General features: G+C 35.9%; 1 protein-coding gene and 1 pseudogene across 3 annotated transcripts; both read left to right on the top strand.

Annotated features, from left to right (window-relative positions):
* Positions 1-27,051, top strand: LOC125834476 (uncharacterized). Of its 3 annotated transcripts, none has more exons than XM_049513623.1 (5): positions 1-368; positions 447-640; positions 4,746-5,064; positions 10,898-10,993; positions 26,827-27,051. In XM_049513623.1, exons 1-5 carry the CDS (start codon positions 273-275, stop codon positions 26,860-26,862), a joined length of 741 nt encoding a protein of 246 aa, XP_049369580.1. In that variant the 5' UTR covers positions 1-272; the 3' UTR covers positions 26,863-27,051. The 3 variants fall into 3 exon arrangements, with proteins under 3 accessions (XP_049369580.1, XP_049369581.1, XP_049369582.1); XM_049513624.1 differs by lacking the exon at positions 26,827-27,051 and adding an exon at positions 23,438-23,626 and having other exon boundaries at positions 12-368; XM_049513625.1 differs by lacking the exon at positions 10,898-10,993 and having other exon boundaries at positions 12-368.
* On the top strand, positions 5,469-5,603 carry LOC125834478 (U6atac minor spliceosomal RNA; annotated as a pseudogene).
* Positions 27,052-27,304: the final 253 nt, after the last annotated feature.

Here is a 27,304-nt window from a genome sequence, read left to right as displayed (position 1 = left end):
TAGAGAATTTATTGAAGAAGGAAAGGAAAGGAACACATCCCAGAAATCGGCTTTCCTTGCCCAGGGCTGCCTTAAATGCAGTAGCAAAGGCAAGATTGTTCAAAAAGAGGAAGTGTCGTCGTCGCTTTGTTCCGTTGTTGAGAAGCGAAATCGAACGGTTTTTCGGGCCTTTCAATGTAGAACCCCTCGCGGGCGACGATCATCCTTTCCCCATCTTCTCCTACTGGTTTTTCTTCTCAGTTATAAGTGTCCAGTGGAATTTCTTCTTGTATATGATGCTTTGTTCTGCATTTACGACTCACATACAAACGTGGCTACGTGATTATGACAGGATTCAATCCTTTGCAGTTATTCTCATCTATGTTCAGGTATTTTCTGACTTGTTGTTTTTGGGTAAATAAATTGGTGATTAATTTTATGCCATCTTTCTATTTTGATTCCTCAAGATTGGTTGTGCACTGATTGGATCTCTTGGGGCATTATACAACGGCGTTTCCTTAATCAATTTGGGTATTGGGTTATTCGCATTGGTGGCTATTGAGAGTAGCAGTCAGAGTCTTGGTAGAACATACGCCGTACTTCTCTTCTGTGCAATCTTAGTGGACATTTCTTGGTTCATCCTTTTTGCATCCGAAATCTGGTAAGTTTCATTTCATACTCTTCTCATTTACTCAATTTTTCAGAATGGTAATCTAGAGATCACTGGGAAAGTTTCACTGGGAATATCAAATAGAATAATGAATCTTGAACTGAATGCAGAATTGTATGGAATTTCACTTGAATTTCTTTTGTGGTTAAACATAATTCACTAACAATTATGTGACCATCTGCTTCTGCTTGTTAAATATCTCTAGAAGTTTGATATAAACATTTTTGAAGACCAGAGAAGTGAAACCTTTAAGAATGCAAGGAATGTTTTAGGGGTCCATAGTGTCTTGATAATCATATGATCCATTATTTTGAGATTTTTTTTTTTTTTTTAAAAGAACAACATCTAATTCGACTTTTGAGAATCCATTCTTTAATAAGTTTTATTTCAATAAATTATGTAGTACCTCCTAGTTGATATATGTATTTCCTATCTCATCAAAATAATGTCATCTATCCAAACTTTATTTTGCCTTACGAATTAAGTATTTTCTGAAGATGCAAATTGTTAGAGTTGACTATTTGTGTGGACAGTTGGTCGTTGAATAAGATATTGGACAAGAATGTGCATTAGAAATGGAGTGAGTGGCATATGGTTCAGGTCAAATTGATATGTAAATTGTTATCTCTAGCTTTAATTTATAGTTCCCTTTAAACATAAATTTTTTAGGAATTTATTTGGCATTGAAACCACCATGTTTGAGTAACAAAAAAGACCGTACATTTTTATGTTCTTAGTTATAGTTGTAGATTCACTACAAAGCTTCAGTTCATGCATATGCCAACATGAAATTTAAAATTCATGAGGATCTACAATGAAAAAGTATGATACTAACTAATGTGGAGGAATGGTGAAGTTTTTAAGAGTTCCCACAAGTAAATGCATTGGTGTTTAAGTGAAAGATTGGAGCTATGTAAGAGACAAATAATTGATACCGAAATTAACGATGGACAGAGATGTAAGGCTCTACAGAGATGCTCCAACTGTTACTTGTTCTTTCATTTCTCACACCAGGGTTGAACTTGTGCTTTGGTACCGAAATTAATGGTGGACAATTTTAATTTGGACTGACCTGAAATTTTTGTCTGAAAAAAAGAATATGAAACAGAGCTTTGGTTTAAAGACTATTCAATTCAAGCGCCAAAGAATGATTTAACGGACAAGGAACTGATAGTGGGTGTCGACTAGTGAAAAGAAATGGAAAAGAGTTATAGAGTTCCGAGATTTGTCTAGCTCCCTGAGGATTTATATTGAAGATTATAATTGCCTTACACCATTCAAGGTGGAACATTATTTCAGTAAATTTCTCTCTTGATCGAATGAACTGTAGCTTAGAATGGTTATTCACTATTCAAAAAGGCGATATCTTCTGATCCTAGATAAGAATTTTATCATAAAGAGTGCTTTTGTGCTCAATTTAAAAAAGTCAGTTCCAATTTCAAAAAGAGTGTTTGTGAATACAAAAGGATTACAAAGCACAAACGTTGAATCCCGTGGCTTGGTATTCCTTTTTATGCCAGTAATCTAGAAATTTTATAGATATATTAAAAATTAGACACCAGGAAGGTGATTGGAATGTACAAGGTTGGGCAGTCCCCTATGCAAAACTAATAATGAAGGGGAAACCTCTATACAAAAGATCCTATTCCTGAAGGAGTTAATGAAATCTAATCATTTTCTGTATTTCGTAAACATCCTGGAGTTTACACCAAAAAGTTAGCATTCACAGACACCTATATTTCATTTCATGTACAGTGTTTGCTTTGCCCTCAAAGCACCTAGACTTCTTGTCTCTCCACAGTACCCAAAACACACCAACCGGATATTTCTCCAGATATCTTTTATCTGGTTGTTTCTTCCTTCAATACCCAAATGTAGTAGTAAATCCTTCATTGAGCTTGGCATGACCCATTTTAAACCAAAGAAATTAAGGAACAAATCCCAAAGCTGTCTGGCAACTCAGTAGTGAAAGAATGAGTGGATTCCATTCTCTTCCTGTTTCTTGCAGAGGTAACATCAGTTACATAAAGGCAAAACCCAAAGAGGGATCTACTAACTTGAGCTTCTCAGGGCCAAATAGTCGATTGACAAAGTGGTCAAACATAGTTCTGTGGTGGCACATAGTTCTAGAACTTGGGCTATCTAGAACCCTCATTCGCTTGGTGCTAAATACTACTCCCAAAATATACTATCCATATAACTCGTAAAAATATCTGTTAAGCTTATCTAGAAGCTTATCATGAGTCTTGCTCAAAATCTCTTTCTAAAACATATCTCGCTATGACACTATGCTCAAATCTTGTTTTCTAAAATCATATACTGAAATCTCTTCTAAAACATATATTTCAAATCATGTTCACAACCTAAATCATGAGAAAATTTCTAGAACATGCATATCTTGTAATTTCTCAAAATAGCTTTCATAATAACATAAAGACTCTAAAATCATGTTTTGAAATACAAGGTTCATGAATCATAAACAATAACATGCCAAGAACTAACAAGGATGACAATGGAAAACCTTTTTAAGTATATAAAAGAAGTGCATTTGTCAATAATCCATTATCATGAATAAAAAGTTCAAGAAATCACGCAGTTCTGGTCATGAATATGATGAATTTGAATGTGGATTTGACAACCCTAACTATGGAATCAAGTTCATAAAAACATAGGAGTTTTGGACATGAGGATGAAAAAAATTCCTCATTGAAGTCCTACATGTAATTCAGGTCATAAATATAATGAATTTGAATGTGGGCTTGATAACCCTAATTATGGAATCAAGTTCATAAAAGCTTATGAGTTTTGGACATGAGGATGAAACAAATTCCTCATTGTAGTCCTAATACCTTAGTGACGAAGCTTGATGGAGAATCTTGGAAGATGGACCCTAGCCTTGGTGTTTCTTGAAGTTGTTGAGCGTAGAGATTTAAGAGTGAATAAGAGAGTTTAATAATGAAAAAAAACTAAAAGTCCACACGTTTAAGGCTATTTAGATAATTCCCCAAAGGTTTTAAGATGAAAACACCCTAATAAAGAAAAACAAAAATCGATGAATTTTGGCCCAGCTCTGAGTTGGCTCTGTGTCATGGAGCTGGAAGATGAAATTTTGTTCAAGTGGATAGTGAGGTCCACTTCCCATTCGTGACACGGACTTGGTCGCGAAGTTGGGCTCGATCCATTAGCTAGGTTGGAGAGTCTCTGGTAAATCATGCATAACTTTTTACTTCGAACTTCGATTGACGAATGGTGGGGGGCGTTGGAAAGAAGACTCACAATCCTTTAATTTGATAGATCATGGGTCACCTAACTCTTCATAACCTTAGAGATATGGTTGTTTGAAGTTGACCCTTATCTAAATTCATGCTCTAATTTAGCTAATAGAAATGCTTTGAACTTGGCTTAGTGTTTGAGGTACCTTACGACCCTAAACCACATCCGATACACTTACTACACTTAGTAAAGGACCTTAACATATATGTACAACTTAGAAATCATAGGGTTCGAGTCTATACGCATATGGACGATGGTTTGAACCTTTGCTTAGAAGTTGCGGGTATTACACGAGCTTTTTTTAAATCTAGACGGTCTACTATGCTTTGTAAAGGAGGTTTCTGGTGATGCCTCCTCTTTTACGTTTTAAGGACCAATGTGATCTCCAAATTCATTTCTTTCTTATTTATTATATAACACTATCAAATGCTATTGAAGTAGTATGAGCTCTTGTTTCCCCACATTATTACTTTTCAAGTAATAGGCTAATAAATTGGTGTGCGAGCTAATTATCAATGAACTAATTAACTTTTAGCTTTAGTTCTTTTTACTCCTTTGACCACAAGTAATTCTCAATCCTAAAAATTTGGTTTAGCTCAACTTATTTGTTTACTGTAAGCTGTTCTATTGGTCACTTCATGGATATTTTTAGTTTGACTTAGTAGCATCACCGGCTGCTGCATCACTGTCTAAGATTGCAGGTAGAGCCAGCCTTCACTCATGCATTGTGTTCTCAAACATCCTTGTACAGTAAATTTACCACAGCTCTTGAAATGTTAGAAAAAGTAAAATCTTTCTTCCTGAACTTCAGTTATTCATGCAGGAATATTTCTTCTGGGAATTATGGAACCTTTGTTATCTTCTCGGTGAAACTCACTCTCTCCATGCAAATTATTGGATTTTGTGTGAGATTATCATCTTCACTATTGTGGATTCAAATGTATAAGCTCGGTGTTTCGTATATAGACTGTTCAGTTCCCCGAGAGGCAGATAGTGATATGAGAAACAGTTTTCTCAATCCTGCAACTCCTCTAACTAGACAGCCATCCAATTCTGATGATGCTCTAGGTGGTTCTGTATACGATCCTGCATATTATTCCTCCTTGTTTGAAGATGGTAAAGACGAAACGTATTTTTGCAGGGTATGCAGCTCCACTTTAGCACTTTCCTTCCTCTTTTTCTGTTATCCTTTTATATATAATTGAATTTGTCATGTTTTAGTTCCTTTGGATTGTTTGAGCAAGTGATGTGGACATTGAATATGATCTGTTTTAGAAGTATTTGAACACTCCATGGCATTTCCTTCAACTCATTTGGCTGAAAAAATTTAAAAAGTGTATTGAACATAATGGATGTGGAATCTTATTAAAAGCATGATATAATTGGGATGCTGACATGGGGTGAGTAGACGGGAGGAATCACTGACCTAGATATGCTTGACTAAAGGAAAATAAAGATGAAGTGAAGAAAAATGTTTGCTCATATGCATAATGAGTTCATAGCTAAAGATATATGTTTTGATTTTTTTTTTTTTTTTTTTTTTTTTGTGTTCGTAGAAAGGAGAGATGGTTGGCATCTCCCCCGACAGGGACGGGAACAGCCTTCGGGCTTTACCTGTTATCAGATATATGTTTTGATTTTTATCCTCTTACCTTTTTCATCAAAAAATATATGGTTTTGTTTTGGGGCTATTTAATAATGGGTACATAATGCTAATAATAATCTTCATTTCCTGAATCGTCATTGAATATTTTAGTTTGATTTGACATAATTAGCTCGATGACGATAATTGCATGTATGGCTTTTATATAGAATGGAGGAAGAGGTCAACTTTACTTTTTGTTTTTCTCGAAGTATTACTATAACATACTGCGCAAATATTTGGAATTGAATGTTGCTAAATGATTGGATAATTGTTGTTATCAAACTTATAAAGGTTATTTGAATATAAGTTAAATGTGTTCGATGAGCAAAACTTTTCAACCTCGGAAAATGGGTATAATTTTGGGGCATTATACAAAAATAACAACATTTTATTAAAAGAAATCATTCTAAATGTTTGCAAGAGGAGGTTATGAATTGCCGAACTGGGATATACACTTCATTGTCAAACATTTAGGACCTATCTTGGCATGCCTTTGGGAGCTAAGAGTAAATCCTTGAGCATTTGGAACTCTGTGGTTGAAATATGTTAAAATAAGTTGGTATTGGAGAAGTGAATACTTATCCTTGGGTTGTAGAGTCACATTGATCAATAGTGTTCTTGAGGCCATGCCAACCTATATGATGCCCCTCTTTCCTATGCCTAGGAAAATCATTAAAAAGCTAGATCCTATGAGAAGAAATTTTCTATGGCAAGGTAATGGAGAAAGGGAAAAGAAATTTCATTTGGTTAAGTGGGATGCTATTATAACCAAACAAAAAACAAGGAGGTTTGACAATTAAGAATTTGAAAGCCCACAAGAAGAGCCCTCTATTAAAGTGGCTTTGGAGACTAGCAACAGATGATCAGGAAGGATATCAAGTGCTTGATCAGAATATCTATGCCAATATAATTCATGACACCAATCTTAATTCAAACTCTTCAAATTTTAGAGATATCTGGATATTGATATTTAGTTCTCCAATTCTTTTCTTAAATAGAACTTCATATGTTGCTTCCATTCTTGTCAATTGTTTGAGAAGAGTTTCATATATTGCTTTTATTCCCAAGAAAACAGGGTCTCTGAACTCAAGAGATTTCAGATCTATAAATTATAAAATCATTGCTAAGCTCCTAGAAGAGAGGCTGAAGAGGGAGGTGAGCGAGTTGCTAAACAAGCATCTATTATTCTTCATTGAACGGAGACAAATCATGGATACTGCACTTAATAGCCAATGACATTTTGGACTCTAGGCTCAAAGGTGAAGATCCAGGTACTAAGCATTAAGTAGATGTTGAGAAGACTTATGACCACTTCAACTAGGAGTTCCTTTTCAATATTCTTAAACAAATGGGTTTTATTGAGAGGTGGTTGAAGTAGGTTGTATTTTGCATCAAGACTGTTAGGTTCTCGAGCCATGAGAATGGAGAATCCTTAGTAAAGAACGCTTCCCCCAAAATAGCCCTACGTGACACAAATCTGTTTTAATAGTGTCAAGAAGGTATTAGCCACCAACAACCTTATTTTCCGTAAACATACCATTGGGCAATGGTTCCTCTCCTTCCAATGGAACCACAAACAAAAAATCAGTCCCACCAGCTCGACTAAGAGTTCTGAATCAAAAAAGTAAATTGCACCTTACTTATGATGAAGGAAGCAAGTTGCTAAACAAGCATCTAATTCCTTCATTAAAGGGAGACAAATCATGTATACTGCACTAATAGCCAATGAAATTTTGGATTCTAGGCTCAAAGGTGAAGTTCGAGGTACTAGGCATAAAGTAGATGTTGAGAAGGCTTATGACCATGTCAACTAGGAGTCCTTTGCAATATTCTTAATCAAATGGGTTTTGGTGAGAGGTGGTTGAAGAAGATTGTATTTTGCATCCAGATTGTTAGGTTCTTGAGCCATGAGAATGGAGAATCCTTGGTAAAGGGCCCTTCCCCCAAATGGCCCCTATGTGATACGAATCCGTTTTGATAGTCTCGAGAAGGTATATGCCCCGGTGACCATACTTTCGTAAAGTACCATTGGGTGGTCGCTCCTCTCTTTCCTATGGAACCTGAATAAAAAAAATCTATCTCTCCAGCTTAACTAAGAGTTCTGAATAAAAAAAGTAAATAAATTACTTGCCCCGGTGACCATACTTTCGTAAAGTACCATTGGGTGGTGGCTCCTCTCTTTCCTATGAAACCTGAATAAAAAAAATCTATCTCTCCAGCTTGACTAAGAGTTCTGAATCAAAAAGGTAAATAAATTGCACTTTACTTAAGACGAAGGAAGCAAGTGCCGAACCCCCCGCCCCACCTACTTTCTTAAGGGTTCAAAGTACTAGTCATTAAGACTACTATGAATTGAAAGTAAGGAAGCCTTTTCTTGACTTAGTAAGGTCTCATACAAGGAGATCCTCTTTCACCTTTCCTCTCCATGCTAACCATGGAGGGTTTCAACAATATGATGAGAGTGGCTAGTGCTGAAAGGGTTCAAGTTAGGCAACAATTGAGGACAGGAGATGCACATGCCATCTGCTTTATTCAGATTGTACTGTTATTTCTATGAAGCTAAGGCAGAACAACTTAGCTTTATGAGAATGAAAACTAAGTCCTTTTCTTGACTTAGTAAGGTCTCATACAGGGAAATCCTCTTTCACCTTTCCTCTCCATGCTAACCATGGAGGGTTTCAAGTGGCTAAAAGGGTTCAAGTTAGGCAATAATTAAGGACAGGAGATGAATATATTCCATCTGCTTTATGCAGATGCTACTGTTATTTTCTATGAAGCTAATGCAAAACAACTTATCTTTATGAGAATGATTTTGGTGATCTTTGAGGGTACTTCTTCTCTGTGTGTAAATTGGAGGAAGAACAGTATATTTCCTATCAAAGTAGTATCACATATGCAGAGTCTGGCTATCATATTGGGATGTAGAATAGACCAATTCCCGGTAGTGTATCTAGGCATGCCTTTAGGCAACCAACAGAAAGAGTTGGAAATTTGTGATTTGAATAGTAGAAAAAACGGAAAAGAAGCTATTAAAGTGGAAAACTCAATACCTTTCTCTAGGAGGAAGAATTATTCTGATAAATTCAATTTTCGATCCACTACCAATTTATGTAATGTCATTATTCCCCATTCCCTCCAAGGTGGAGAAGAGGTTGGATAAGTTGAGGAGAAATTTTGTGGATGGAAAATAAAGAGGGCAAAGGAATACATTTGGCTAACTGGCACACTACTTAGTTGAGCAGGCATTCTGGTGGTCTTGGAATCAGGAATTTGAAGGTGCAAAACGATTGCTTGCTGATGAAGTGGCTCTGCAGATTTTCCAGGGAGGATCATGCATTGTGGAAGGAAGTGATTTATCGCAAATATGGGCAGAATTACCAATGGTGTACTAACACAGTATCTAGCATTTATGGTATTGCAGTGTTGAGAACAATTGGGAATATTTGGTCCAACCTTGCTAGGAGCTTACATTATGAAGTGGGGAATGACACCAAGATCCTTCTATGGAAAGAGAACTGGATTGGACATGAGACCTTAATGAACTCATATCCTGATCTAATCACTTTTTAAAACAATCCTGATGCAACAATAGTTGACATATGATCTCCGCAAGGATGAAACATCTCCTTTAGAAGACAAATGAATGATTGGAAAGTGGAGAGAGTGGTTGAGATGCTGCAAGAATTAAGTGGATTTAATGGCATCACTTCAGAGCCTGATACAATAAGGTGGAAGCATGACAATGAAGACAGAGTTTCAGTGAATAGCTGTACAGGAAGAAAGAGATAAAGCAATCAAGTTGTAAGACAAGCCCATGGAAAGTGGAAACAGGTCTAGAAAAACATGGCTACAACCAAGGGTGAAGTGTTTTACTCGATTGATAGTTAGAAAAGCATGTCTTACCCAGGAAAAATTACAAAGGAGAGATTTCCACATAGCATCTAGGTGCATCCTGTGCAATGTGGCTGAGGAAACTAACAACCATTTGTTCCTACATTGCAAAGTTACTTCACAGATTTGGGCATTATTTCATAGCCTCACAGAAACTAAGTGGATACTGCTAGAACATACAACAAACAGATCTTAGCTGCTGGATCAGGAGAGTAGGAAGCAAAAGTCAAAAGCAGTGGTGGAAAATAATTCCACCTAGTATATGGTGGACAAACTGGAGAGAGAGAAACAATATATGTTTTGAAGATAGTTTCAGTTCCATTCAAAAGATTAAATGGAACTGTATCATAATCTTTCATTTTTGGTGTAAAGAAGAAAGCGTAGAGTAAGTTGAACAGTTAGTAGATCTTTTAGGATCCTTGTAAGTGCCTTAGTTATTGTTTTGGTTCACAATATTTTGGAGGTCTCCAACATGACCTTGATGTTGAGGAATACATTACTACTAATTTCAAAAACATAATGCCAATTATTTCTTAAAAATGGAGAGCTGAAAAGTGAACATCTTCAACATTTGTAGATGTTTTAAACTCTTGGAGAGTTTGAATTAAGATTTAAATGTTTCAGTATTGAGATCAACACAGAATTATTGTCTAACAACATAATTATTGTCAGGTTCAACAAGCATGTTTAGATGTAATTGTATTGATGGAATTTGGTACTCAAATCTTGTATCCATGTTTGTTTAAGTCTTCATAATTTTTGTTGTGCAATATTGAAATTATAGTATAAGAGTAATAAAATTTTCAAGTTGAAATCTTGGCTCAAATTAAATTTGATTGAGGTTTATTGGATAAGTAAGAGTTGATGGAAAGTGACACGTGAATAGAGTGGACGCGGATATGGAAGATTGCTGTACTGCCAGATATTTAATGTTTTATGTAGCTGATGTTGCTAATAAGATAGATCTCAAAGTTCATATTTTTTCCACTAAAAAAAAAAACCTTAAAAGAAGAAATAAAAGGTTGCTTTGAAAAATATTTTTATTATTGAGGCGCTATTAAATGTCTTTCTTAAAAGTCGTGCAAAAACCTTAAAAGACAATATTAAATTAGTAGTTCAAAAGTTAATTTGATGTGGAAACACCTTGACTTAAACTTGAATTATTAAATGATAGATATATTATAAGACATCCTAAAATAGAAAGCGTGTTACGTAAGTTTGGAGAAAGAGGAGTATTTCTGAAGCTTGTAAAAGCAGAATAATACATCTCTGTAAATGTGGCAGGTGTTTGTTAAAAAATGCATCCCTACTGTGGTATTTACTCTGAGATTGAGTGCATAATTTCCTGTATTTTGAGGTTTAGCTGAGTCATGATTAACTATATGATACTTTTTATGTTATATTTGATGGTCATTATATTCTCTTCCTGTTGTTTTTAGGGTAGTCAAAATAATGGCTTTGTGATTGGATCACCTTCTATGGCGAAAACAATTCAATTTAAGCCATCAATGAGCAGATCTATCCGCATCACCGACGTGAGTTGTCCTTAATATGTTTGACATTCTCATGTTAGCTCCTCATAATGCGTAGTTTTATACTTTATATGCTCTAAATGTTGTTAAAGATTGCAATGCCCTCCTCTGTATTAGTTGCTACAGTTAACAATTGCTCAACGACACTTTTGAATCATGAAGAGCACTTTGAGTCTCTGGGACCTTACCGTGATGGTAAAGTTTAGTCCCATATATAGATGTCTCCCCTTGAATTTTTTATCATTGGAATCTGATAATTGTATCTTGGAAGTTCTTCCTGGGTCTCATAATCAGACTAATTTTTTTAGCGCCAATTGTGAACAACTTTAAAGTGTTAGTACTAAGCAAGAGACAGTCCTTTTGTGATTTCAGTCCTGTATCTGTAATAGATGAGCAAGGTCTGAATAATCAGGAATCATGTCTGCTATCTCACTACAGAGTATACTCTTCCTCATCTTTCATTATTCATCTTTTATGTCCGTCCTGGGACATAGATATTCTAGATACCCCCTTCTATTATGAATCGCCAAAGTCTTCCTACTTCTCCATTGTTACAATCAGATCCGAAAAATAGCCGGCAAGAGAGATGGAAAGAGTGGATCGATCTCCTGCTTCCCGAATGCCTTGACATACTAAAGACTGGAATGAACCATGAAATTGATAAGGGCTCAAAGAACCGTGCAATAAGGTCACCCATAACACGGCTCTCCCACTTGAGTTATCTTAGCCCCAGGCCATGCTATTCAATAATATTGGAAAAATGGCAGTGTAAGGTAACAACTAGTATGGAAAGCTGGTCGCCTTTGGAAGCCTTCGCCGGTAACCAAAGTGTATCGTTCCCGCAACCACTTTGGTACTTTGTTTATAGCTTTTTTAAGTTATGCAATAGAAGGGGGGGCTTGCGCTTGAATTGAAGTAGCCCCTTTATGGAAGGACCTATGTAGAAGCTCATTCCGGAAAAAGGAAATCTCTGACACAGATTTAGGCTTCTCCGATTGAGAAAACCCCGACAATTACTTTTATAGTAGTTGCGAGCCTAAGATCAAAGGCAGTTCCAAAAAGGAGGACAGGACCCTACCCTATTCTCGAACCCTTTGCCGAGCTCTACCCTGCCCGCATTTCCTTGTGTTTTGAAGAGGAAAAAAAAATCTCTCTACCTGCTGCCAACAGTCTTTCTTCGGAGCAACCCGACTGTGCCTTACATGTGCTCTACAGGCTGCACGTAATCTTTCTTCCCAACGAGCCCTTTTTTTATTTGGAAGACGGGCATTGTGTTCGGTTCGAAAGGCATGGTTTTCAGTATGTCTCCAGATAGGGCCCCCACTAGTCCGGCTAGCTAGTGAGCGGTTCTTTCGGGCGGGAAGCAGGCCGGACCCTACGGGTGGGCATCTCCCGCAACGCAAGCACCATTGTTCGACACCACCCGAGAAGCAAAAGATTCGTTAGTCCAGGCTGAAAATACATGCATAGATAGTGGTTTAATGCCAAGATTGTCACTATCATCAATATCGTCACTATCATCAATATCGATCTCATCAAGAAGAAAACCTTTAGACTTGTTATCCAGGAACTTGTTCAGAAATACCGTAATGAAAGGAACATAGGAGTTTGTCGCTAGGTATTTGACCAAATAGGATCGTCCAGTTCCTATAGAACCTATCACTAAAATACCCCTAGAGGGGGATAAGGCTAAGCGGAGTGAAAAGGGTTTTCCAGGAGATGGAAAATGAAAACTATTTTCCCCACACGAAGTTTGTGAATAAGTGATTGTCTGATAATGAGCAAGGAATATTCTTCTTTTTGACCATAAAATCCGAACTAAATAATTTCGGCCTCGCCTGATCATTGGTTACGGAGCGGTTAGAAGTACCTTGACTTACTTTCTTTCTCTTGTTTTTTTGTTTTATTTGACTTGATAGTAGACTTAGAGTTTCTAGGGCATGTTGATGCTTGCTTCCTTGATATTTCTCTTTCCTTTTGCTGCCTTTTTTATTTTATTTTTATATCTAACCTCATTAATTATTTTTATCTACCAGTTAAAAGTAACCACCCAATCCCAGCAGTTTTCACCTTTGGTTCTGTCCCCCATGCCAACCTCGTTCCACTCTCCTTGCCGATTTTATTTCAAGTACACAACTACATTAGGATTGGTTCTGTATCCTCGCAGTCCATGTTTCTCCATCTAAATCTGTCAGTCCAACATTATAATTAGTTTCTCTAGTACTGAAATCGCATAAAAATCTTTTACAATATTAAAAAAACTTCTAGTAAATATTGGACCTAATGGGTAGATCCACAATGCGGTATGAGGAACCCAATAGCATTTGTCTAGACCTTGCATATGTGTTAAGAATTCTACTACATATTCGTAAAAAGTTTTTGGCCAAAATCTTTCTTAAAGTATACTCTAAATTTAGACTATATCCTTAAAATATCATTTTTAGCAGAAAAAACCCTTCTTTTTTTTGATGAAGTGAGATTTCATCAAGGCATCCAGTAGATGCAATGATACAAAAGGGGGGATCTGTCAGCTCAGTAAGAACAGAAAAAACCTATCGAGCTAAGGAGCTGACAAAATCCAGGTAGTGATCTAAGTTATTTACAGGGGAAAAGTTGGCCCAACTAAAAAGGTTAACCAAACAACTAGCCTTAAGCTTACAATTTGGAGTTAAAACTCCATCGAAATATCTCCTGTTTCTTTCATTCCAAATAACCCAAAAAATACAATCTGGGGTCATGATCCAGATTTTCCTGATGGATTTTCTAACTTCCATAGAGCTCCAACTAGTGTAGGCATCTCTGATATTGAAGGGCATGGACCAACTTATACCAAAAAGCGCTAGGAACATGTGCCAAAAGTGTGTTGCAAAAAGGGCAGTGAAGCATAAGGTGGTTGATGCTTTCTGAAGTTGACTGACACATGTAACACCTATTGACCAGTTGAAATTTTGAGTGAGGCATGCTTCTTGTAAGGCTGTCCAAGTAAAACACGAGACTTTAGGGGGGATTTTTAGTCTTCCAGACTAACTTCCAGGGCCATAGATCAATCATCATCTTATTGGAGCTCTATTTTTGATATCCTGCCTTGACTTTGTATATAAACCTTTCTTGTTGAAGTTCCATTTTAACTTATCACTGCTCTGAATGTTAATGTTGCTGTTCTCTAAGCTTTTGAGCAGATTCAATAACTCTTCAAATTCCCAATCTTGCAAATTTCTTCTTAGGTTCAGGTTCCAAGAATTGCCATCCCTATACTGAGCAATACAATAATTAGGATGTCTGGCAATGTTAAATATATTTGGGAAGGCTTCTTTCAAAGTGTAGTCTCCTGTCCATTTGTCTAACCAGAATCTGATATGGTTCCCATTCCCTGCCTCAAAGTGAGTTTGTTTGAGAAAAGCATCCCACAAGGTATTAATGGCCTTCCGTAATCCAGTTCTGTAGGGAAGTGTGAATTGTTTTGTACACCATTGGGTGTTGCTGCCATGCTTAGCCACAATTACCTTTTTCCAGAGACCAGCATCCTCCTCCTGAGTGAACCTCGAATGCCACTTCATAAGCATAAACTTGCTATGAATAGCAAGATCTTTGATACCAAGGCGACCAAGATGTTTGGAAAGAGTGTCTTTTTGCCACATCACAAGGTGTAACTTGTGAGATTCACTGTTTCCTTCGCACAAAAAGTCTCCTGATGTTGTTTAGACGCTTCAAGACTTTGTCGGGGATTTGAAAGAGATACATAAAATATGTTGGGATGCTATCCAAGACACTGCTTATTAGAGTCAATCTTCCTCCTAGAGAAAGATACTGCTTTTGCCATGTAGCCAGTCTTTTCTCAAATTTCTCAATAACCCCATTCCATATTTCAGTTGCTTTGTGTTTTACCTCCAAAGGTAGTCCCAAATAAGTTGTTGGGAAATTGCCAATAGTGTACCCCATAATATCGGCCAGCTCTACCAAATTTGGCACCACATTAACAGGATAAATAACACTCTTCAACATGTTAATATGAAGGCCCGATGATGCTTCAAAAATCATGATGGTGAGGTTAAGGTAAAGAGCTTGTGATATTTTCAGCACCACAAAAAATGAGTGTCATCTGCAAATAATAGGTTTGAGAAGGACACCTGAGTCTCACTGTTGGTTCCAACCTTGAAACCCTCCAACCATTGTCTCTGTTTGGCTTTCTCGAGCATGCAACTGAGACCCTCCATAGCAAGGATGAAGAGAAATGGAGAGAGAAGATCCCCTTGTCTGATCCCTCTTGTGGGAGAAAAGAATCCCACAGGACCACTATTAAGAAGGATGGAATATTTCACAGTAGGCATGCTGTATCTTATCCATCTGATCCATTTTTCCCCGAACCCCATCTTTCTGAGAATTGAGATTAGGAATGCCCAATTTATTTTGTCAAAAAGCTTTTTCTACATCAAGCTTAAAAAGGAGGCCCGCTGCTAGTCCAAAATTTCATTAGCAATGAGTGTAGCATATGTGATTTGCCTGCCTTTAATAAAAGCATTTTGATATTTTGACACCAGCTTTCCAATCACCTTTTTAAGTCTTTCAGCCAGCACCTTAGGTGTGAGTTTATAGAAGCTACCTATTAGACTAATGGGTCTGTAGTTGGTTAGCGCCATAGCTCGTTTTCTTTTTAGTATAAGGGCAATGAAAGCTGCATTAAAAGACTTCACCATATGACAATTGTGATGGAAGTGATTGAGAGCTCCAAGTACGTTATTCTTAATTGTATCCCAATTCTTATGATAAAAGGCCACGGTAAAGCCATCCGGTCCAGGGTCTTTATCGGGGGCACAAGATGTGACTGCACTTAGCACTTCTTCCTCACCAAAGTTGCTTCCAAACCATCTTTTTCTTCAGTTGTTAGGCGTCCCATCCCTTCAAAGGACGTTGTAGGTCTCTAGTTTTCTTCCTCTGTATAGAGGCTCTGATAGAAGCTGAGTATTTCTTCCTTTATGAGCTCTTTATCTTCTATTATCTCTTCCTCCACTAGTAGTTTGTCTATTCTGTTGTATCTTCTGTTGGCATTTGCAACCCTTTGGAAGAATTTAGTATTCCTATCACCCTCTTTCAACCACAAACATCTGGACTTTTGTCTCCACGAGGCCTCCTCTGCTTTGGCCGACCTCTGAATTTCCAGTTTGAGATTCAAAATCTGATATGTTTTTTCTTGAGTCTTTATTCTGCCTTCGGTTGCCTGCTTCAAGTATTAGAAGTTCATCCAACACTTTGCTTGCCCTGACTTCCACTTTGCCATATTCCTCTTTATTCCATTTGTTGATATCCGTTTTCAAGTGTTTCAGTTTTTGAGCTAGTATGTAATCTGGGGAACCATTAACATTATAGCTCTGCCGCCATTCTTTGACTTTGTCAATGAAACCATCATCTTGCAACCACATATTCTAAAATTGAAGTATGACGGGTTAACATACCAGTCACCACTCTCCAATACTATGGGTCTATGATCAGAAGTTACTTTTGGGATGGCAAGTTGATTCACCGAAGTTGTCACTTCATTGGGTAGAAATCAGAAATCTATCTATTCTGGAGGCTTGAGTTGAATGCTCACCCCTGTACCAAGTGTGGTGAGCACCCTGAAGAGGTAAACCTTTCATGTTCGAATCTACAGACATTTAAGTCTCCTCCAACTACCCAGTGATCAATCCATAACCCTCTAATATCAGCTAATTCATCCCAAAAATATGTTCTTTCCCAATTTGAATGTGGCCCATATACACCAGTAAAGCACCATCTGAGATCTCCCTGTAACCCTTCAAACATTGCAGTGATGGAGTATGTGCCTCTCAAAAAATCTATACGATTCCATTGCCTCTTTTCCCAGAATATTATGATACCCCCGCTACTTCCATATGATTTTAATTCCATCCAGTTGACCTATCTAGATCCCCAAATCTGTGTTGCTATAACCGTAGACCATCCTTCAATTTTTGTTTCTTGTAGACATAAAACATCTGGCTTCCACTTCTTGACCAACGATATAATGGTCTTTTTTTTTTAATTGTCATTAAGCCCCCACACATCTAACTTATTATTTTCACTTTCATTCGGACAGTGCTTTGAGTTTCCTACCCTTCATGATTCTTTCTCCCTCATTATGGACCCCTTTGTCATAGTTGACTGAGGAAATCAAAATTTTCACCTCACCATCCCCCTTTTTCTTGGAATTTTTTGCATCTTTCTTTTTTTCCCTTTGTTGCTGAAGTTGTAATTTTCTCTTCTGCCCCATATGTAAAATCATCTCCAGGATCTCATGCTCAAACCCATTTACATTCACCCCAAAGGCCTTGCATGCTTTAGCCATAACAATCTTTGTCCACTGTGTCATCTTAATTTCAACAGGGTTATCCAGCAACTGCTGATATTGAGAGCTTTCTTCATGTCAGAGGAGAGAGAGAAAATCCCTATTCGAGGAAATAGAGTAATCAGAATCTGAGGCAGTTACTTTGTTTTATTCTGGTAATAAAGAGGGATTTATGGGGAGGGATATGTTCTGAAAGTTCTCTGCTTCATCGTCAGCTTCTCTGTATGTTTCCCCTGCTACTCCATGCTCTGCGTGTGATTCAGAATTCAATTCTGAGAACTGGTTAGGCTTCAGGGTGTCTTTAATTGGAGGCATTCTAGCATTATTGACTGGCCCAATAACTCTCCAAATCTTGTGTTGTTTGGCTGGCCCTCTGCTCCCCTCTTCTTTAGGTCCGATCTGCATATATTAAAGGTCCCTTCTCCTTATTTTCGTCCTGATCCACCATTTTAAAAAAGTTTGGCTTCTGTTGACCCACGTGGTTGTTCACGTGTTGCTTTCTAGGGTTGGGGGAAGCAGGTGCAGCTATAGGTATAGCTACAGGAGTCCTAGAAGTGGAGCATTCCGTGGACGGCTGGGTAAAGACCCCTCTTGCTTGACTTTACCCGCGACGACATCGGAATCGGAGATAATGGAGATTTCAAATTTCCACTCCTTAACTGCTAAATCCACCTTCCTTGGAAATTCCATGTCGGAGTGAACACAGATGCGAGCCCAATAAAGTTGATTCCTGTTCTGTGTGTCTTCATCAATGTCTACATATCCCCCGCACTGATTTCCTATTTTCCTGAAATTTTCAGTTGTCCAAGCATGCAAGGGGTTCCCAAACACCTTCACCCATCTCTGACCCGCATCTCTGTGTGTTACTTCAGATTCAGCAGCCGCTAACCACCAATTGAGAGTTAGCCTCCTTCCGTTCCAAAACCAATCACCATTTTTGACTCGTATAGCTTCCTGCTTGGGGTGTAGCTTGAAGAGAAATTTGTTGTGATTTATGGGAGTGACTCTACGCCCTGCACTGATTTGCCATCTGTTGTTTTTGAATTATCTCCTGATTAGGGCAGATATTAAAAGAGTCGTTGAACGTCCCAATTAGACACTTCGCAAGGAAATTTTCCTTTTCTATTGACTGGGACTGTGAAGATTTCTCAGAGTTGGTTGGCCAATTAGTAATTTTTGCTGCTTGAAAATATGATTTTGCCTTTGAATCTGCAAGCTGAAATCGTGGATTTACAGCCTTCCCCAGAATATTTTTGATCTTCCCTGCAATATCTTCCCACCCCCAGTTGTAGTCATTCTCCGGGATAATCACTGATGTTCTTTTCTCCCCAAGCAAATTTTCTATTCTTACGTACCAGCCATAGATGTTGAAATTTTCGATTACAGTCGCATTGGATCTTTCTCGCCCACCTTCTGCATCGATTTCCCCTTCCCTGCGAAGCTTCAAGGAGAGCTTCACACCCAACGCTGATTTGCTTCATCGATTCTAATACTGCCAGTAGCCTCCTCCCACGTTCAATCAGAGTGAACCATCGATCACAATCTTCACTAATGCTTAATAACTCAAAAGATTTGTCACCTGCAATAAAAAGAATCTGTCCCATATCTAGAAAAGAGAGAAGTCATCGGAGAAAGTTGACGGCAAACTTTAGGAGAGAGAAGATTGAGTGGATAAGTTTTGGCACATTTCCCATGTAAGAGCACATTTTGAAACCTGTAATTTTTAAATATCCTTCAAGTATTTAAAAGTAAACAACTTTCATCCTTCTGTTAAAATTTGTCAAAAAATTAATAGAACCCACAAAAATCAAGTCACCCCATTGTCTTTATTATTTTGAGATATGCCAAAAATGTTATCGTGAATATTTGTCTTATGATTAGTAGTTCTTTCCATTCATTTTTAGTGATTTAATATTAAAATTTTTATCAATTGAAACGTGGTTCTCATTTGAATCTGCTAGAAGTGGTGTTTGCTGAAGACTTCCACTTCTAGTAATGGAGAATGAAACTTGAATGTGAGACATAATCAGAATTTTGATCACCTCAATATCAGACTGTCCCAAAAAATTATTGATTTAACTACAATTTAACTTTGTAAAAGGTAAAAGATAATTAAGCTCTAGCTTTTTTCCGTCGACAAATCAGAACAAGAGCAGTTCATGTAACCTCGCATCTTCCAAACCTTTTTGTTTCAAGAAGTAATGGTATTTGAGATTATTTATATTCTTTTTTCGGAAGCTTTTTATAGCAGGTAATGAAATTATGTAAGAAAACTTTTGTTGATAGTCATGTAATCTACATATGTTTTTGTAGGATTTCCTTAGTTTTTTGACAATATCTAACTCAAAGATGAGAGTTGTTAACTTTCGAATATTTGGAGGATATTTTTTTGCCAAGAAAGATATTTTAAGAATGTACTTTAAGTTTGGAGTATAGTTTAAGGATGTTTTTGACAAAAAACTCTATTTGTAAATATGACTGTGCATCCAGTTATTATTGTATATTTATGTGTGGTCGTTCTAGGAATCAACAAACTTTAAATTCTGAATTTGTCTATGATTAAACATATTAACCTAACACTTAATAGATGTCTAAATCTGAATAGTTGAAACCTCATATGAGTAAGTGAATTGAGTTTTATTTTGTTTGTTTTATAATTTGACCACTTAGGGTTTGATTAGGTGTGAAACATTCATGTCTTTAACAAAGTCTTAGTACTATTAATAAACTATTCAAAGATTTTTGTGAAGATGATTTTTCACTACCATTTTGTCCACAACTACTATCAGTTGTTCACCACTACCACCCCTACTGCCAACCACCATTATCAACCACCCCACTACCATCATCATAACAATCTCTACTATCACAACTATCACCACTTCCACAGCTAACCACCACCACTACCACTAACATTGACAACCACCATTACCATTGTCGTAGCCATTACCAGTCCCGATGTAATCATCATCACCAACCACCTTCACTGTCACAACCACCATCATTGCCTCTACCACCACCATCCACATTCCTCGGTCACTACCACCAGCCACCTCCACCTCCACCGTTACAACTTACAACCACCACTACTGCTAACAATCACCGCTGCCCTTCCTACCATACAACAACCACTGCCACCACCTTACAACCTAATAAATTTTGGACCACCGTACAACCTAATAATAATAATTTGTCGATAGTAGTATTTTAATTATCTTGTTTAAATTTCAATTTTTTAATAAATAAGTTATGAACATTCAAATTTAAGAAAACAAATCGTCTATATCATTTATCTAAAATACAACATCTGAATATATATATATATATTCAGACATCTTAGTGTATCTTTTTTTCTAAAAATGTCCCTTCAACTTTGTCCTAACTAATTGATATCAGCTAAAATAATCTATAGGTGATATTAATTAGTTGGAATTATATAACACGGTCCTTGAGAATTTATGTAACCTATCCCAAGTTCCCAACTTGCTTTGGATTGAAAGTAGTTGAGATTGGGTGGTTAATTTTAGGTGGTGGATAAAAATGATTAATGCTCTTTTAAATAATTAATATTATATAGACATTTTCCTCTTTTGTTTGTACTAGTCATCGAACGCATGTGTTGCATGTATATCTCATGCTAAATAGTATAACTACTTAAAAGTTCAAGAATTTGAACTAAATTTTTTATATGTTATTTGAACATGTGAAAAAAACTACATTTCATTTTTTAGAACTATTTGTACATACATTAATTTCTATGTTTTAAGGAACAAACATGTTATATATATATATATATATATATATATATATGGAAAACATGTTAGTATGTTCTTGTTTTAGGTTCTCATTTTGACTTCTTGATTAGCTGCGTACATTGAGCAAATATAGTTATATGTTTTTTCATAGTTAATTGAAAAAAGTTTTTATGTTTTTCTACAGGAAAACTAAAATTAAAACATAAAAATATATTGAATTTGCGAAATCTATATAATCACATGTTATTTTCTCCATCATAAATGAAAAAAACAGTAAGAGAAAGTACCTACGTGATTTTACTTTGTATATATACATAGTTTTTTCATAGTTGATTGAAAAACGTTTTTATGTTTTTCTACAGGAAAACTAAAACTGAAACATAAAAAATATATTGAATTTGCGAAATCTATATAATCACATGTTATTTTTCTCTATCATAAATGAAAAAAGCAGTAAGAGAGTACCTACCTGATTTTACTTGGTATATATACATATATCAAATATAAAAAAACGAGCATGTTATTTTGAAGCAGCCAAGAATATGTTCACATGACACTAACATTTAAAATTCTTCTAAGAGAATTTAAAGAAGAAAATGTTGGAAAATGTCAAGATTTTAACCAATTCATGTTCTATGGTAAATGCTTTCATATTCATGACAAAATTTAATTGGTTGAATGAAAACAAAAAAAGAAAAAACATAAATGATATCTTTGCAATAATTTATGAATCATAATCATAATTTTAAGAAAGTTGTATAGATTTTCTATATTCGATTAAAAGCTTGAACTCAAAAGTGAAAAGTTAAATTACTTAAATGCCCTTCCAAATAAATAAATACCCTATTTATTAAAAATATTAATGGAAGAAAAAAATTATTTGTTGTGTCTTTTCAATAGTTTAACTTGTCCTTCAAATTTATAACGTTGACAACTTTAAGTATTCTTTAACTAAATCCTACTTTAAAGAAAAAAAACATGTCGCTTCTTATAGCTTCGCTAATATAGTCCAGACCAAGAAGAGAATGAAGAAGATAGGATAGAATATCTTAGATTTTGTCCCCCGTACTTGTTCCATGCATATACTACTAAGCCTGATTTCTTGTGAGGAACAACAAGCCTTTCCCTTTTGGGTTACTCGAGATGAGAGAAAGGCAGTGTTGATCCCCTTTAGTATGTTAATATTCTGATACCTACATATTCTGAGCATCAAAATAGTGAGAAATTTAACCCTCAGGGGTTGGCCTGCTGGCAATTGACTTGAGCCTTGGGGTTTGCTCCCTTTCAAGGTCTCAAGTTCGAAACCCACTGGGTGCAAACAATTTCTGAGGGCCATCGGACTGGGTAAAACCTGAATTAACCGTGGTGCACTTGCGGGAAACTCCTTGCCGAGGGCCTGTGCACCCCCGGGATTAGTCGGGGCTCAAAGAGACTCGGACACCCGGTGCAAATCAAAAAAAAAAAAATAGTGAGAAATTTCAATTCTTAGCAAGTTCAAAATTCCATGAAAAACCAAAAAAGCTGAAGGAAACCAATTGCTGATGATGAACTTTAAATCTTTGCTCATGAAGAAGCTTGGAGTTAACAAGCCTTAGGATTTTGTGCATGGAGAGTTACATGGCAAGGATAGAGGACTAATATATAATTAAACCACTCATAAAATTTGGTAGAACAGTGCGATGGGTCGCTTTGTCATCCTCCTTTTTCAATAGGGGGTTTTATATCTTTTTCATTGAGTTTATATTTAGAATACTATACATTCTTTTTCCTCAACAAGTAGACATAGTTTTCTTAGAATTGAGAGAGAGATTATACAACCTTGTATCTTGAAGTACTGCTGAAGTATAATACTCCTTCTGTCCCATTTTATATGAGTAAGTTTGACTGGACATGGAGTTAAGAAAGAAAGAATGACTTTTGAAACTTGTGATCTAAAATAAGTGATAGATGGTTGTGTGATAGGGTGAAATAGGTATTTTAAATTTAAATTGTTACTTAATCACGTGTCATTCTTTTTGGGACTGACTAAAAAAGGGAAGTCATAAATTGGGGCAGAGATAGTACTCAAATTTCTTCCCATTATAGTTGAGTATTAGAATAATTAAACCACACATGAAGTTCGGGGGAAATTGTGGGATGGCACAAGAATTTATTCATTCTCCTTTCTCTAGTGGGTATCTATGTTCTTATTGAGTTTATATTTAGAATACTATACATTCTTTTGCCTCAACAAGTTGTAAGCAATGGAGTTCTTGTCTATTTAGAGAAAGTGGGATTACAAAGAGATTATAAAACCTTGATTAATCTTGAAGTACTACTAAAGTATACTGCTCAATTTCCTTCTCATTATAGGTGATCACTTACATATAGCTGGACGATAAGCACAAAGAAAGGATAAGGAAGTTGAAAATAAAACCTGAAATGTCATATAGCATGAAAGGTTTGGGTTGAAGAATTGATTGAACAACAGATTGGCCTATCAGTGAACTTACCACAAAATCACAATTACTTCTCTTGTTGTTGACAACAGAGATAGAAATCTGAAGGTTAATATCAGATGTGAATTTCAGATTAGCATAAATATTCAAATCATCTGCTTATTTGTCAATTGAGTGTTCCCTTTCCTATTGGATTAATTAGGTTTACAGCTTTCATTATACAAAATGTTTTTGATGAATGAATAAGTTTAATGAAGAAGTACAGTGTATTGGTCAAGTGATCATTAATGCTAAATTCTTGCCACCAAATATTGTTTCATGGTAAGTGTCACCAAAATTGTAAGGAATAAGACATGCTAAAATACATTGAATACTTTTATGTATTCTTTATGCAATTTGTATCTTAAGATGTATCAAATACTTAACATAAATGACCAAGTCATTATAAGGTTCAAACAATATGTATATCAACCTCATTCACTGTCAGGGAGTAGTGGGACTATAAAAAATGCATAGTAATGATTCGAAAAATGACTTATTCAATTGACAATATTCATGATAGTTGTAAAAACCATGATCCCACCGCAACCATCCTGATTATCACAGTGCAGTTGTAACGGATAAGAGAATTAACATACACCAAGAATAACATTTATAAGGAAGTATTAGGTACGTTTCATCTATGTTGCTCGGACTTTTCAAAAAAATTGTTGCACCTGTGTCGGATCTTTCAAACATGCACTATTTTTCTAGATTATCCGACATGCACCAGTCAATATTTTTGAAGAGTCCGAGCAACAACGTTACCTTACATGTATGACTTCATAATTTTGGATGATACCTAATCATTTTGACCTCGACAACAAGTTACCATATGAGGATCCACATTGATCAATCATAGAAATTTGTGCTTCATTCTGTCATATATATTTATTTATTCAAAGCTTTGTTTCAATAATATTGATATTATTATATCAAATAGTTACCATTTGGCATTCACGTGCAACACATGTCAAGAACTTGTTGAGGCAAAAGACTGTATAGTATTCTAAATATAAACTCAATAAGAACATAGATACCCACTAGAGAAAGGAGGATGAATCAATTCTTGTGCCATCCCACAATTTCCCCCGAACTTCATGTGTGGTTTAATTATTCTAATACTCAACTATAATGTGAAGAAATTTGAGTACTATCTCTGCCCCAATTTATGACTTACTTCTCTTTTTTAGTCAGTCCCAAAAAGAATGACACATTTCTATATTAACCCTTCGGGGTGGCCCACTGGTTTGGGCTTGGGACTTCCATGTTGGAGTCTCAAATTCGAAACCCCTTGCCAGCGAAAGCAAGGGGTTTGCCTTCTGGGTTGAGCTCGTCGCATCGGGTTTGCCTAGTACGGGTTATCTCTCCTATGTGGTTTGCGAGCTATTGCATAGGAGCGGAGGTTTTACCTTGTGTGCATCCAAAAGGTAGCGGCTACGGGTTTCCCTTGTCATAAAAAAAAAAAAAAAACTAGTTATACATTAAATGCATGAATTGACAAATAAATGAACTTTATGCCAATCTTCCCATTTAAAATATAGAGAAACTAAGAACTAACCTACCATCTTCCTCATCATTATCTTATGTACTATCTTTACATCTATAAAAATTGTGATTACAAAAAACTACAAGAATGAATCAATTAATGAAAATTTAAAAAATCAACTTTCCAAAGAAACCAACCATAGCTCATGAATCCTGTGCTAGCGTTACTAATGGAGATACTGGTCCTCTTATGTTATCCCGTGAAAGTTGAAGGTAAGTTGAGTTTGGTGATTATTCAATTCTGACATCTACATACTTCTCCGTCTTCTATTTCCTTTTAGTTACCACAAATTTTTCTTTAAGGGAAAAGAAAGTAGAGGAAAAAAAAAAGGAAAATGGATAGGAAGGCCAGATTTTTTTAAAAAAACAACCTTGAGGGAAATGGAAACCGTTTGTTGCCTTGATATAGTGTTTCTTGATGTTCTTTGGAATTCCTTTTAACATGTATATATTTATTAATTTAAATTAACCTATATTTAATTTAACAAACAGGTTACTGTTTGAAATGTCGTACCAAGTTAAGAAAATGAAAAGATAAATGGTAGCAATTGTGGAAGTTAGTGTTACACAATGATGTATTAATTTAAAGCAATTAATTTTGTGTAATATTTTATGCCCCATATACATTGATTTATTTGGAAAAAGTTAATATAAGGGAAGATGAAAGATAGAAACAATTAATAATAACTAAATAATTTATAATGATATAACTAAAGAGCACAAGAGGATGTGAATAATGTTTGCGATAATTAGTATTAAATAAGAGAATTTATAATGCCATAATTAAATAATTAAAGTACCAATAGCGGGGTTTCTAATTAATTCATCATTTACATAAATAAAATAGGACTTTTAATTAATTCGATAGTTAATTAAACAACCTCTTTGCCTTCACGAGGTAGTGGTAAGGTTTGCATACATTCTACTCTCCCTAGACCTCAGTTATGGGATTTCACTAGATATGTAGTTGTTGTTGTTGTTGTTGTTGTATTTAGATAGTTAATTGGATTTTAATTGTGTAGAGGTAAAATGGTAATCCAACCGTGCACTTCGTAATTTCCAACTTTTAGTAATATATATATATATTCACTGGGTATGTAGTAGTTGTTGTATTTAGATAGTTAATTAGATTTTAATTTAATGTAGGGGTAAAATGGAAATCCAAGCACTTTGTAATTTCCACTTTTAATAATTTATATATATATATATATATATATGCATAAGTTTTAGCTTTCTTGTTTGTAGAAAAAAGCGGACTTGGAATTATCTTTCATTTCGAAGGCATAACATGATCTTGTAGCACTTACCAACAAGGCCCTATCAATTACTATTACTCCGAAGAAATCCATCATAGAAACAAACTAATAGAATTCTCATATCTACTTGCCGCCCCTTTCCTTTCTTTTGAATTCTCTCCCTATTTCTATCTTTAGCCCCGGAGTGACCTTGACCCTGACATTGCTCCTTTAACTATGGTGCTACTTGATGCATGCTTTTGATTTAACACTATTTCTGCTTCTGATGAACTTCATTCCGCTGTTAAAATAGTAGAATAGGTAGCTAGCTGCCTTATTGATCTGTTTCAATTCAGATTGGCAGTGGAGGTATTGCTGCCAAATTGTCTACTTGGGTGCTACGTAGAATATTCTAATTACATAATATTTAAAATCTGAGCATAGATTATTTCCGAGTTCATTTATGAAGTTTCATTTGCAGGATGACGGTGCTGCAAGTAGTCCCCAGCATGTCTGAAGTTGGTTGTTTTACAATGAGCACTTTGGGAACGTCCATTCTCCATTTTTTATCTGGAGATGTAGTTTTTTTCACTCAATTCAGCAGGTTTGTGTATGGTAGTGAGCTCTGTACAGTAACCGAATGGTAGTATTCTTTTCCAAGATAATACAAATGATAAACCTTGTGTTTAGTCTTGTAAAGATAATCGTTTAAGTTGCCATATTCTGGCAATGAAATTTTAATCTTTCAAGTAAACCTTGTTGAAGATGTCCAATATGAGATTCACGAATTGAAGATAGGTTGTGAAGTCTATCGCATTGGTAATTGGTTCTATTTCTTCCCTTGCATCTTCCTCACATTAGCATTAGGCTTTGATTGATGTAACTCGATATGTCATTGGTAATGATGTCTAGGAAGTCTTTCATTAACATGTTTCATCTATTGTTTGGCAGGTATTGTC

Source organism: Solanum verrucosum, unplaced genomic scaffold (genome assembly GCF_900185275.1).
Source record: "Solanum verrucosum unplaced genomic scaffold, falcon-dt-bn FXZP01000223.1, whole genome shotgun sequence".
Lineage (NCBI taxonomy): Eukaryota > Viridiplantae > Streptophyta > Magnoliopsida > Solanales > Solanaceae > Solanum > Solanum verrucosum.
The sequence above is the reverse complement of the archived record's forward strand: the minus strand, read 5'-3'. Positions and strand labels throughout refer to the sequence as shown.